The 13677-nt window shown below is 55.5% G+C and overlaps 1 protein-coding gene across 2 annotated transcripts; it reads right to left on the bottom strand.

Annotated features, from left to right (window-relative positions):
• Positions 1-353: 353 nt before the first annotated feature.
• Positions 354-12885, bottom strand: Klf15 (Kruppel like factor 15). Of its 2 annotated transcripts, none has more exons than XM_021191036.2 (3): positions 12742-12885; positions 7997-9103; positions 354-1473 (listed from the first exon to the last, which is right to left on the bottom strand). In XM_021191036.2, the coding sequence occupies exons 2-3, from the start codon at positions 9076-9078 to the stop codon at positions 1305-1307; spliced, it is 1251 nt and encodes a 416-aa protein (XP_021046695.1). In that variant the 5' UTR covers positions 9079-9103; positions 12742-12885; the 3' UTR covers positions 354-1304. The 2 variants fall into 2 exon arrangements, with proteins under 2 accessions (XP_021046695.1, XP_029391166.1); XM_029535306.1 differs by lacking the exon at positions 12742-12885 and adding an exon at positions 10047-12730.
• Positions 12886-13677: the final 792 nt, after the last annotated feature.

The raw sequence follows: 13677 nt of genomic DNA, 5'->3' as shown, positions 1-13677 counted from the left end.
GAAACCCTAAGTATCCCAGGGAATTGGGGAGGCAGAGGAAGCAGCCTAAGTCCATCCCCTGCCTGGAGAAGACTCCTTAGATGTCAGAGTCACTGTACAGGGAGGAAACTGCCCAGCCACTTTCTCTGGGAAGGCCAACAGAATGTATGGTGTTAGCCTCACTCAGCACACAAAAGGGCCCAGCAAAGGTTTCAAATGGCAATGGCTTGCTGGCCTGACCCACTCTGCACAGGTGACATCAGAGCACGCGCTGAAGAGAGCAAAGTCCACGAAGATCTGGAAGAAGCAGAGGCCCAGAATCACCCCCATGTCCCAGGCCAGTGGAGGAATACAGGGCCAAAAAAATGGTTGAGTTCTTTTTTTTTTTTTTCTTTCTCTTTTTATTGGCAAAGTAAATATATTTTTTTATGAAGGACCAAAGAAAATATACATAATTGTAACATATGTACACCAACTTTATAGAATTTTTTTAAATTTCAAATTTACACAAATGTCAACGTGTTATTAAAAGATATTTTATGTAGATGCGTACCTATGTACAGTTTATTTACATACATTCATAGGATGTGAAATAGACCTGTCAAAACAAGCTAGTTCAATTGGTACTAATTTCTAGACCTGATGAGGAATGCAAATCTAAGTCAGACTGGGAGGCACTAGCTAGTTGCTTGGCATCCACCAGACCTGTTCCTTTCTCCTCTCACCACAACCAGGAGGCTGGTGTCTGGTGTCTGGAGGAGGGTGAGCCAGGCTGGGTACGGCTGGCTATGGCTCCATTTGTCTTGCATTTAAGCACATGCGTTATGGCCTAATGCGAGGGTGGCCATCCTCCTGGACCCTCAAACGCCCCTTGCACATGGCAGTCCTCACGCCACAGTGCAGCCCTATGCTTTCTGACCTACTTCCTTTTTCCCAGCATGGCTTGCTTCCTCTGGGAGCTACTATTTTGACACAGCCAAAACACTTCTTCCCCAGCAATGATGTTGACTTTGGCCCAGGTAGGGAGCCCAGTGGGAAGAGGGCAAGGGCCCCCAAACACTGCTTCCAGCTGGCAGGAAGGCACAAAGGCACAAGGGCACAGGCCTGCCTGGGCCACCTGGGCCACCGGGGAACCAGCCCCCAGGGACCATAGGGCTCTAGGTCCTCCCCGGAAAGGCAGCCATGGTGGCTCTGGGTCATACCTCCTAAGATTCAGAAGGGGGAGGGGGCTGGTAATATTGTCACATCCTTCTGAAAAGAGGCAATAAGTTATTGCATTTAAAAACAAAACGTGGAGCTGGGGGAGGGGAGGGCGGCCACTGCGCTCAGTTGATGGCGCGTACTGCTCGGCTGCTTCGTGGGAAGCGATGCACCTTGATATGTTTGGAGAGGTGGTCACTCCGAGCGAATTTCTTCTCGCACACGGGACACTGGTACGGCTTCACACCCGAGTGAGATCGCCGGTGCCTTGACAACTCATCTGAGCGGGAAAACCTGTGGGATATGGTGGTCAGCCAGGCCATCGTGGGCACTGCCACAAGTGACTGCAAAGCCAGTGCCACACAGGTGGAGGCGGGCGGGGGTGGGTTGGGGAGCAGGTGACAGGAGGGCACTGTGGGCCAAAGCCAGAATGGATCTTAAGCTATTAGATCATGTTTATAGACACCCAAGGAGTTCTTGGCAAAGCCCAGTGTCCCTGACACCTACTTGAGGGCAAGAGTCAAGGACCATGAGGCACACAGGTTTGCTCTCCTGGCCAGGGCCTACTTCCCATGTATCTGGCTGTTCCACATGGGAAGGGATAATGCTGTTAGCCACCTGGGACTCGCTCTCCCATAGTCACTCAGTTGTCAAGTCCTTGGGCACTGGCTCACTCCTGCACTAGCAACAGCGGGTCAGCAGTGTTTGATCCACCAGCCCCACCTTTGCCTGTAAGAGGGGGCCACAGATATATCCCTGAAAGGCCTGTGAAGACCAGCCAGAGGTGTCACAGGCCCAGCAGTGGACGCAGACTCCTCAGACCACAGGGGTGCCTGACTTCTCTGCTTCTGTTGGTGACAGGGAAGGACCTTAGACTTGTTGTCTGCCAGGCTCTGGCACCCTACAGAATTCGACATGAGGCCTTCTGAGTTGCCCCCAAATATACTTGCATGGTATTCCTGGAAACACCCATCTCTCAGCCACTGCAGGCCTGGGAACAGACATCTACAGGACAGGCAGGAACCACAGCTAGGCTAAGATGCCCAGGCCACTTGTCAATAACTTCCGGGACCCGAGATTCTCTCTCTTTGGCTTCTGTTCAGCAACAGGATCTCCAGGACCTCACTACCCCACCACTATATATTTGGTTCCTCTGTGCCTCACCTATTCGGACTTTATCCATCTCCTCTATGCCCTTCTCACCAGAGTTTAGCCCAAATGTCACCTCCTCAGGAGCCTGCATCCTTGACTCTCACAGCATTGTCCACCATTTGATTATCTTTCCTTTTGTGGGTGCTGGGGAATCGAAGCTTGACCATGCTAGACACGCGTTGCACCACTGAGCTACACCTTCAGCACCAGGGCATTTAAAAATTGGTCTCTGGCATCTTGATGCTCAGCTGTCCCTAGACAGTGTCAGCTCCGGGAAAGAGGGCTCACTTGCAGTTCTCTGTGCTCAGGAAGGGAACTGAAGCAGAGGGGCCTCAGCTGGCACCTCAGGTTGAGACAGGGTTGTCACACACTGTTCACTGCATACACTCCCAGGAACACCCAGGAGCCCCATGCCTGGCACCCCGCTTCTAGACAGAGCCACTTGGTGATGCAGAATAGGTGGACAGCAGATGCATCACACTCCATTGTCAAGGGCTGTAGCCATCTCAGCCCCAATTCTGTAGCGGGCCACATTGATCTCAGCCTGGGAAACATGAGAAGAACAGGCAGGGCTCAGGACATCAAGGACCTCAATCTCCTGTGCTGCTGGCTGAGCAGGTAGAGCTACTACTGTGCAAGCTGCTGCCCCACAACCTTGTCCTGGGCACCACGAGACCTGGTGCAGAGCTGTGAACGGAGAACACCTGAGGCCAGACCAAGACGTCCTCACCTGGCCTAGCAGTGCTGTTACCAGGACCCTGTGCCATAGTCGCATGCCTCAAGCAGGAGTTGGACACACACCTACGCTCGAGGAAGAACAGACGTCACAGTCCCCACTCCGACGGTCCTGAGCATCCTGGGCCTGAGTTCCCTCCCTCACTTCCTGCCTGCCTTCTAGGGAATGGGTAGCAGTCCTCTTGTTATATGACACCCTAGGAGGGACAGGCAGCTGAGAGGTAGCCATGCCAGAGAACAAGCTGTCCTCATTCCAGAACCCCTCTCTGCCACTATAGCTTCTTGGTACCTGACAAGACTGTCCTTGTAACTGGGCTGAAGATGACCCTGCCTCCCTGGGTCAAATCCTTTGATGACAGCCATAGGAGAAGCCTGAGGCAACACTGGGGCAAGTTATGAGAAATCTCAGCTAGGCAGGACACAGCCTTGGGATTGGTCTGGATCGATGATAGCTTGTTAAACCTCAGTTTCCCTGCCTTGAGACAGAAACGACGACAGACCTATCTCAAAGGACCGTGGCCGTGAGGCTCCAGACGTGGCCATTTAAGAACAGTAAACTCCTACTGGAGGCACGGGGTAGAGCACAGGGCCTGCCTGATACATGGCAAAGACCTGGTGCCTGGCCCCACGGCAGGCTCATGACAACTGATATTGGGTCACAGAGCAAAAGCAAGCACAGGGGCCACCAGTAATGCCAGCATGGGAGCTGTGTGAGACACCAGTTGCCATCTGTCAGAAAGCCATTGTCAACAGCCAAATCTCAGAAGCTGCAGGTCCCAAGGCTGTGTGTGTGGTATACAACCTGCAGATAGTATCTGGAGCATCTGCTAACCACAAGGCCAGAGGACAAATCCCTGCTCACGGGCAACAGTCAGGATGGCTAAAGATGCTGGCCTGAATCCAAACCACTAAGTTTGAATCCTGTGTCCAGCTCCTCCAACCGTGGCTTTGGAGTCCACTGTCTCCCTTTGGGCCTCCTGTGTCCACCACGGACATCGTTAGAACATGCCACACAGGCTGCTGACAGCTATTAATATTCACTTTAGCTATGGCCCAGAGAGATTCTTTCTGGAAGGAGCGGCTTGGCCACTCTGGAACAGGATGTTCCACTGCAGGGAACAAAGGAGGCCTATGTCTGCGAGCGCGAGAGAGAGGAAACTTCTAGGAAGGCGGCAAACAGCCACTTCCCAGATGGTTAGACCAGAACAGGCAGGCTGGCTTGAGTTCTTCCTGCACGCAAAAACTCTGACCCAACAGGGAGAGAGAGTTAGGGAATCTAGGGTGAGCAAAAGCAGAAGGCAGTGGGCTTTGGACTGGGACAGGTGCCACCTCAGCTGTGGAGCAGTCCCCTGGGCTGAGGAGTGGGGGGGCAGGGCAGGGGCTTGGGCAAATTTAGGAATTTGGGGCCCAGTACCAGCAGCAGAGCCAGATGGGAAGCACAGAACAGGCTGGGCCAGCCAGGCCCAGCTGCAGGTTGAGGAGGGGCCTCTCCTCCTTAGAGGCTCTCCCAGAGAGGTGGGCAGGAGTGGGGAGAAGTATGGAGTCCAGCCTGAGTGAGGGAGCAAACAGCTGTTCAACTCCTCACTCGGGCACTTCTCCTGCCCTGTGTAGCCCTGGATGTCTTGGAACTCATTCTGGTCACGAACTCAGAGGTCCTCCTGCCTCTGCCTCTGAGTGCTGGGATTAAAGGTGTCGTGCGTCACGACCACCTGGCAACCCTGCCACTCTTAAGCAGCATGGCCACAGAGAATGTGCTTAACTGCTGTTTCCGCCTCTGGGCCCACATCATAGTCTAATTTTAAGAGTTAAAGGAACTGACATACACCATGCTCAGAGCAGTACTCTGTCAGGGCTGTTGCCACCATGCTTGCTGCTGCCATCTCCTTTCCCACAGCCAGGAGCACAAGAGAAAAAAAGCACAGCCCAGGGGGGCTGAGGACGTGGCCCATTTGGCTGTGCAAACATGAGGAAGGACCCACGTTTAGATGGCTGGCACTCACTGGACATAGTCGGGTCTACCTGGAATATGCAGTGCTGGTAGAGCAGGGACAGCTAGAGCTCACTGGCCAACCAGCTTAGCCAACCCATGAGCTTCAGTGAGAGACCCTATCTCAAAAAGCAGAGCTACTGAGGAAGGTACAAGCATCTCTGGCCTTCATGTACATGTGTACCCGAACATAGGAGTACACACACACACACACACACACACACACACACACACACGCTGAAAAAGCACAGCATACACTACACTATGGCCACTTCCATACCTGGCTGAACTGTTGGAGAATCAGTAGGGTATGGAACTCACAGGGCTGCACCCCAAACCCCCAAACACTCATTAGGCATATCCCTGTGACAGATGACTGTTCTGTACCTCGATTTCCCTCTGTAGAGTTGTTGTGAGGATGTGATGAACTAATGCCTGTGTTAGGGGTGCACAGCAAAGGCTGAGACACCATAGCATCCCTGGGTCCCTTGGGGTGGGAAGAGAGGCAGAGAGGAGAGGGGCATGGATGATCTTGCTTGAGAAAGGGGTAAAGCCAGGGAGCATGTAGGAGAGTGTGTGTGTGTGTGGGGGGGGCAGAGCAGAAGGTTAGACTGGGATTCAAACACTTCAAGGTGTTCTCTGCCTTTAGAGGTCAGATCGATTTCAGGGAGTAATGGGCTCCCGCAGAAGGGCATACACAAGTGAAGGGGGTGGTGGGGACTCCTCGAAGCTTGGAATCATCCCAACACATGGTGATCCCTAAGTGTGACCTGTCACCACCACCATCTTCATTGCCAACTCATTCCATCCTGGCCAGACCCAGAGTGTGTGTGGGTCCATCCTCCCTCCTGACTGCAGCAAGGAATCTCTGCCCATCCCACAGCCTCTGGCTGGAAGACTGGCCACACGCAGGGAACTGCAAACCTTCCATGCACAACCCCAAGCTTCTCTGATATCCAAGAAGATCCTAAGGATCTCACACACTCACACAACCAGCCCTTTCCTGAGGCCGATGCTGCACAGGGACCTTGATAGGCATACCACGTCCCTAGTCTTGCTGAGAGGTTCTGCCTGAACAACGAATCCAGTGCAAGGCTCAGGGTCAGAGCTAAGGCTGCTCTTGGACACCTCGTGCTTCCTGGAGCAGCAATGTGGTGGCAAGGACCTGTCTCCCAGCCCTCATCCTTGACCACATCTCATAGCCCAGAGCTCTGGCCTGGCCCCTTGCCCTCTGGAGATGCCACTTAAATAGGCAGCACCGGTCAGAGTACAGGGCAAGCAAGCCTCTGAGTCAGGACTGTTGGGTTAGGCTATTCAGTGGCTTGCCCATGAGTCCCTGTGCGTGTGAACACCTGCCAGTACCCTAGGAAGGACACCTTTGGGGTTCCTCTTCAGAGTTTGACTGTGGGAAAGTGGAAGTTCACTTCATGAAAAGAGGGCACACTGAGGACCCCCACACTAGCTCAGGGATCCAGGAAACAAAAAGGGCCAGACAGGAAACCAGGGTCCCTGTCCCATTGCCCCCTCCAAACAGGGTTCATTGCTCTCCCCTTGCTCAGTAAACACCCCTACCCTAAGGCCTCTCTCTCTGGGCTTCTCTTGCTCTACAACCCACCCACTTATTATCCCACAGCCCTACATTGCATCTACTCACTAAAACAGGTGGCTCGGAGAGGTGGAGACAGCAGGTCTAGGGAGCCCAGCATTTGAAAAGCTGTGAGAAGACAGGGATGCCTCCCAGGAAGGGCCTCCCCAACCCAAGACATTGCCGGTGGGGGGGGGGGGAGTTCCTTTTCTGACCAATTTGGAGCCGGAAGGGAAGTTCTGCCACTGTCATCCCTCCATGTTCAGTCTCAGCAGGGCAGCACCTGCCCTGGGGCCAGCACCACCAACTCAGAACCAAAGCCTGGTTCACAACACCACCTCTGTGACCTGGTGTGACCCACACCAGGTACAGGACACACAGGATCACACAATACATAAGCAGGTGTGCCCATACACAGCAGACATCCGTTCAGGTGGTCCAGCTCTGTCAGTCCTCAGCACACACAGATGAACCACATCAGAGAGATAGCTAGACAGATGCACGCATACACCAACACTGCTGGCACCCACCCTAGCTACCAAGGCCATATCACCCTAAATATGCAGGCCACCAGCCTCCTGAAGCTAATGAGCAGCAGTCAGAGGCCAGGCCAGGGTGACTGCAGGGCTCCATGGTCCCTGGCACCACATCTGGCCATCTGAGGCTCCTCGCCCTGAAGAGCTGGGCACCCTGTTGTCTGGAACATAAGTCTGAGGTATTCTGCCACCTTTGACCCCCATAGCCCAGCCATCTGTCCTTCCTTCCGGTTGTCCTCCATGGCTTTCCAAACACACCTCCTGGTCCCCAGGAAGAAACAAGGCAAAGCTGAGACCACACCTGTGAGCAGTTCTCGTCCCCAGGCTGGAGGGAAGTGTCATTTTCTAGTTCAAGTCTTGGGGTTCACAGTCCACTCAGAGTGCTATGGCCTGTGTGGTTTTTAGCCAGTCACGGTTTCCATGTACCTGACCAAAACTGTCACGGGTGTGATGGTGGTACTTACCTGAGGTGCTGTAAGGCCTGCATGGGTCTCTGGCTTGTGCCCATGCGCCACCAAACTCAGCTGCCCCTTCGCTGAGTTTCCTTCCACGTCAGCCCAGCCCCTCACCTTCCTTCCGTCTCAGCCTGTGAGTCCACAGAGCACAAGCCCCAGCCAAACTTACCTGGTCTCTACCAGGTGGTTTCCAGCTTTAGTCTCCAAGTGGGACAACAACTGTGCCATCTCTGATCCTGTCCCCTGCCCATCCCTTGCTCCTTTCCTAATCCACCTCATCTAATGGAGAAAGGGACCTTGTCACACACTTGGGGGGAGCAGAGATGAGCCTACTTGCTTGTGCCCAGCCTGTCCAAAAAATACTGACCTCCAGCCGCAGCCCGGCCAGGTGCAGGCAAAGGGCTTCTCGCCTGTGTGCCGGCGCAGGTGGGCCTTGAGGTGGCTGCTCTTGGTGTACATCTTGCTGCAGCCTGGGAAAGTGCATTTGTGCATTTTGAGAAGTTCTGCTGCTGGGTTCTTGGGGAACTTCTGGCCCACAAGGAGGCCAGCAGGGCCGGGCCCTAGGGATCCTGAGCCAATAGGTTTGGCGGCAATGGGCACAGGCGCAATTCGCACAAACTTTGAGGGCAGGTTCAAGTTGGAGGATGGTACCACTTGAGGCAGGAGTGCAAAGGTCTGCCCCTGGATGTTGACTAGAAGCTGGGCGACCTTGACGCTCTCTGGGGCCTGCCCTGGGGAGGCTGGCCCTGTACTTGCCTCCTGCTTTACAGCAACAGGCTGGATCTGCAGTAGCACCGGCATGGGGCCATCATGTGCTGGTCCCTCACCTGCACCTTGGGCACCACCCCCATTCGTGCCACCTGGTGGTGGGGTACAGTGCTCTCTCCCAGCAGACTCTGGGTTGAGGTGGCTCCGGTGTGACCCAGCTGAGAGCTGGCTACAGGTCGTCTCCAGGTCCCTGCTGCCGTTCTCTGGGGCCTCCTTGACCTCGGCCTCCATGTTCTCTTCCAGGAATTCTTCAATCTCCTCCAGGGTAGGCTGGAAGGGCCTGGAGACGTCATCAGGGTCCCCTGACAGAAATTCAGGGAAGCAGAAATGTTCCTCCTTCACAGGCACAGAGGCTCTCCTCCACGATCCCCAGGTCACAGGGCCACTGCTATCTCCAACGCCTCCACCGCTACCACCACTGCCCAGTGTGGCCCGGGACAGGAGGAAATCCAAGATGCTGCCCTGGGCCTCTGGGCCTGGACCCGCACTGTAGCAGGAACAGAAGGCTTGCGAGTCGGGGCTGGCACAAGAGCAGGGGCTGGAGACATCGCTGTCATCTTCAGAGATGGGTGAGGGCAACATGTGGTATGGCTGCCTGCTGGCCAGCCTGTCCCCTAGGTAACCCACCGGGCATTTCGGTGACGAGAAGGTCTCGTCCACTGGAAGCAGGTGGTCCACCATGCTGGCCTGGCCGAGCCTGTGGTGACTGCAGAGAGGGAACAAGGGAGGCCAGGTTAGAAGGACTGCTTACCAGTGCCTTGCAGCCCCCACCCTCGGCTGCCTGCCCAAGGCCTCCTGTGGCCAAATGTCCAGATCCTGCTTCCATCCCAAGGGAGAATGGGGCCGGCGAGTATGTTTTCAAAAGTTGCATCACCCTATTTGCAAAAGAGCCCTCCCTCTCCAGGCCCGTTGCACAACCCAGGGTACTTCTGGTTTCAAACATTTTCCAGAACGATCCTGGAAAAGAATAAGACAAGGAATGCTCTTGTCCGTGAACAGCTGACAAGGAGAGAGGGAACCAGAGAGAGGGGAGGCCCTGAAAGTCGCTAGCCCCTGGACTCTGCTCCCTACCTTGAGTCAGAGAGGGGGTGAGAAAGGAAAAGGCCATTTGCATTCTGAGCCCAAGGTATTGGGGCTTCTGTAGGGTTTCCAGATTGAGCAAATAAAAAAACACAGGCTGCTTGTTAGATGTTCACTTCAGTGTCCCCAGGACTGGACGGGACAGGACACACATCTGTCTGGGCTGCCCATGCTTTAACCTGGTAGCCATACTTTAGAAAAAGATTAAAGACTGTTTAAGTGCCTGCCTGTCTGTGTGGTTAAGTGTCTGACTGTCTTTCTCCACAGTCTAGTCCTCAGCCCTTTGTCGAGAGTCAAGAGTCACCGTTCTCCATGACTGGGAGAAGTATCACATACTTGAGCAAAAAGCCCCTTCCACCATAACACCTAACACCTTCCTGCCATAATGAGCAAGGTCCAGCCCCTGGCTATGAGTCTACAGAAGGTCTGAGAGCCCAGGCGTGGGTAACTTCCTTGAACTTCACAGCCTTTGGGAAGGATGGGGGATGACATTTGCCCTTGGCCAACGCAGGAGAGCAGAGCCTCCTGTTCTGCCTTCCCACCCCAGCTCTCCTGCCTGGGACACTCACCGACTTGGGAAGGCTCAGCAGATGCCTGTGTCCCTTCTTGGCAGCACACTCTCCTGGGTCCCCAACACTCAGCACCACACCAGGTATCCAAGAGGGGCTCAGAGAGTGGGGATAGGAAGGAAAAGGGAAAGCTGCGTCCTCTGAAGCCAAAGGCCATACTAGGTCTAGTGTCCAAGAAGAGTCAACAGTCTCTGGCTGTGATGGGGCCACCTCTCCGGACCTTTGTCCCGCCCAGTGACCATGGCTGCCTGTGTGATTATCAAACTGATGGGGAGGATGCTCAGGCTGCATCCTGTCCACCTGACTTCAGGTCCGCTCTACAGCCAGGCACCCGGTACTGACCAGCCACCGAAAGGCCAGTCATCCTGCTACTCAACTGTTCTAGGACTCTGTGCTCCATAAGTTTCTCTCTTGCTGTAGAGAATAGAGGCAAGATCTGAGCCCAAAGGTAATCTTGCCAAGCGGCAATATGAGTTTGAATACTCAGCTTAGGATTTAAAACTGGGAATGCGTTCTAAAATATACACTCTTTACCAAAGCAGGGTCTGGGAAGGAGTGAAGCACCAGAGAACATGAAGGGCAAAGCAGCGGGGCAGAGCCCATCCACTCCATTCTCCCAAATCCATCTCAGCCACCCTAAAACTATCGGCTGTGCGACCTTAGGCAAATGGCATAACTTCTCTGTGTACACATCTGGGTACTGCCAGTACAACCAGGCTCCCAGGGTATATGCACACTCAGTGAACTCATGTCTTCTGAGCACTTACTAATGTCTGAATGGTCACACAAATGCAGGGAACATGGTGTCCCAGGACCCAGAAAAGGACCACCTAAGATCACTACAACACTGAGCCATCAGTCGATTGGTCACACGCTTTCAAAAGGGGATCATGGTATCGATTTTTAAAAAAAAACGATAGAAACGGAGGTCTGATATGAAAGTGAGCAGCAGTGTTGGGTGGGCATAGCGACTCATGCCTGTAATCACGGTACTCAGGGGGCTGAGGCCAGAGAATCATAAATCCAAAGGCAGCCACGTGGGATCCCACTGAAACATGGCAGGAGGGAGAACAGGTGAGAAAATAGGATGACGAAATTGAATTACATCGGAAGGAGCCCCTCCCCCAAAATGTTTCAGATTCTTCCAGGACTCAGAGTTCTAGGGTCCTGCCCACCCCCAAACTGCCCCTCTAACTGTTCCAGGCCTGGATCACCCTACCGACCGAGCCCTGGCTTTGGCTCCAATGTCCCCCTTTGTGGAAGTCCTGCCTCTCTTAGCATTCCAGATGGGAGCTTAGCATTCAGAAGTCACTCCCACCTTGGACAAACCACCAGGATTATATTTTCCACAGTCAGGTATCACTGTGAAAACTGTCTTGTATACTTTGCTGCACCATCAGAATACAAGGGGTCCTGACTGTTCACTATAGGGCTAGATCTAGAGTCAAAAACCAGACCTAGCCTTTGCTGAATGATTCCAGAAGCCAGGAGTAAATACAGGAGTGGAGTGGCCCTAACCAGTTAGCAGGATCTTAAAACAGTGCTGAGCAACCCTAGGGACACTGAGGTACTGAAGGCCCAGGGGATTCAGGACTTCCTGGTCCCAGAACTTGAAAGCCTGAGTGCCAGCGATCAAGCCGGTCCCTGAAAAACAGCAGCACGTGGCGTAGCCAGAGGCGCAGGCTGCGTGCAGGGGGAGGGGGCACCCTGTTCTGGGCACGGTCCCCGGCTGGCCGCTGGACTCCGCCCCCTCTCTTAGCCGGCCAGGCCTGCTGTTTATCCTCCCGGGGACACAGCGGCTGTAGGAACAACATGTAATTGATAACAAGCCGAGAGCCGGCCAAGGGCTAGCCATTGGGTCAGCGTGCAAATCACGGGGGTGGCGAGTGGGGGCCGGTCTTCAAAATAAGAGTCTTCTCCCTGAGGAGTCCGAAGGCCCCAAAGTTACTGCCATTCTCGCACCTGTAGGGCGGCGGGGGCTCCCTGCGGTCGGGGACAATATCTGAAGGACTCAGTCAAACATTTGGGATTTCACCTTCCCGTGGTAGCAAACCGACCCTGTGCCCTCCAGGCGAGAATGTTTCCAAGAGGGGTGACCTACCCCCTGCGGCTGCTACCCTCAGCCGTCCCTCCGGTAATGTTTGTTCAGAGGGGCCTGAGGACTCTGCGTGGGGAAACGGAACATAAGTGCACGCTGCGGTTACGCGCAAATGGGTGTGAGTTTGTGTCGTGTGACTGCGTGTGCTGGGCGCAGTGCAGCCGTGCGGGTGTCCGCCAGGTGCCCGCGCGTGGGTGCCCACCCGTGGGTGCGAAGTACGTGGGAAGGAGGTGGCTCGGACTCTGGCGCACAGCTTCGGAGAGTACCTTACCCTCCGCCCAGTGACCCCCTTCGCGTCCCCTCTTAGGCCACCGCTGCAGTGACCGACAGTAACCTCTCCGCCCCTTGGTCGCCAGGCCCCGCCATATGGGAGCGCAGGTCCAGGAGTGCCACGGACGCGCGTGGGCTCCGCGGGCAGGAGCTGCGCACACCGGATTTGCCCTTTGCAGGCCCAGCGCGCTCACGGGGGTCCCCGCATTTCCGGGGTCCCCGCATTTCCCGGGCCTCCGCGCGTGGTTCGTACAGCGCGCGCCTGGGGACGGCCCGTGATCCCCCAGGGAGGACCCACGCGGCCGCGGTACATCGCGCGTCTCCCACCTGGACTCGGCGTCGCCTGGCGCGGCCTCGAGCGTGCGGCCCGGCTCCGTAGGCGGCCGCGCGTCCAGCGCTCCTGGCCGCAGCCCGCACTCCCTGCGGCCGAGCTGGGCGCTCGCCGCTCGCCGCTCTCCCCGCTCTCCGGCCGCTCACGTGACGCCGCGGGCGCCGCGAAGGCTCGCAGGAGGCTCGGCCTCGGGCGCGCGCCCCATTGGCTAGCGCCGTGCGTCACGCGCCCCCGCCCCGCCTCGGCCGCACCCTCCCATTGCCCACGCGCTCTCCGGCCTCTTCGTGGACCTGCCCTGGGTCCTCCGATGCGCACGTGAGACCGGATCCAGAACCCACCGAAAGCCCGGAGAGTCCCGAAGTGCAGACCACGTGGGACCTCGGGAGCTGACTCGTCCCCGCGACCCCCTCCGCATTCCCAACAAGGCCCGATCTAGTATAGGGACCGTGTCTAAAGGGACCAATTGTAAAAATACATCTGGTCTTTCCTCCAGCGGTCATGGTTACTCACGGGAATGAGCGCTCGCTGCGTTACCCTAGACTTCTGCGACTGACAGACTGCGGAGGTTTGCTGACCACCACCAGTGACACTGCAGGCACTTCCCCAAAGACTGCAGGGTGTTTCTGATCTGCCTAGGGACTTCCAGATTGCAGTCCCAAGCCATCATAGACAGCTTTTGCACCGGTTTAATGAGGAAAGTGAAGCCCGAGAAAACACGTGAGCGGAGAGTGCTGAGTACCCTGCTGTGCACTTTAACCTAGACTGCCAGGCTTCCCAGCCAGCGTGAAAAAACCCGCTGAGAGCAAGCATGGGCCTTCTTAGCCAAGCAGATAGAGGGCCAGGTACAGCCAGGTCTGTCTTGTCTTTCCCCTGCTTCTTAATACCCAGGACATTTGGACAGACCTTCCTTCCTGGCACTTCCTACCTGACAC

Source organism: Mus pahari, chromosome 2 (assembly GCF_900095145.1).
Source record: "Mus pahari chromosome 2, PAHARI_EIJ_v1.1, whole genome shotgun sequence".
NCBI lineage: Eukaryota > Metazoa > Chordata > Mammalia > Rodentia > Muridae > Mus > Mus pahari.
This window is presented reverse-complemented; position numbering and strand designations above follow the sequence as displayed.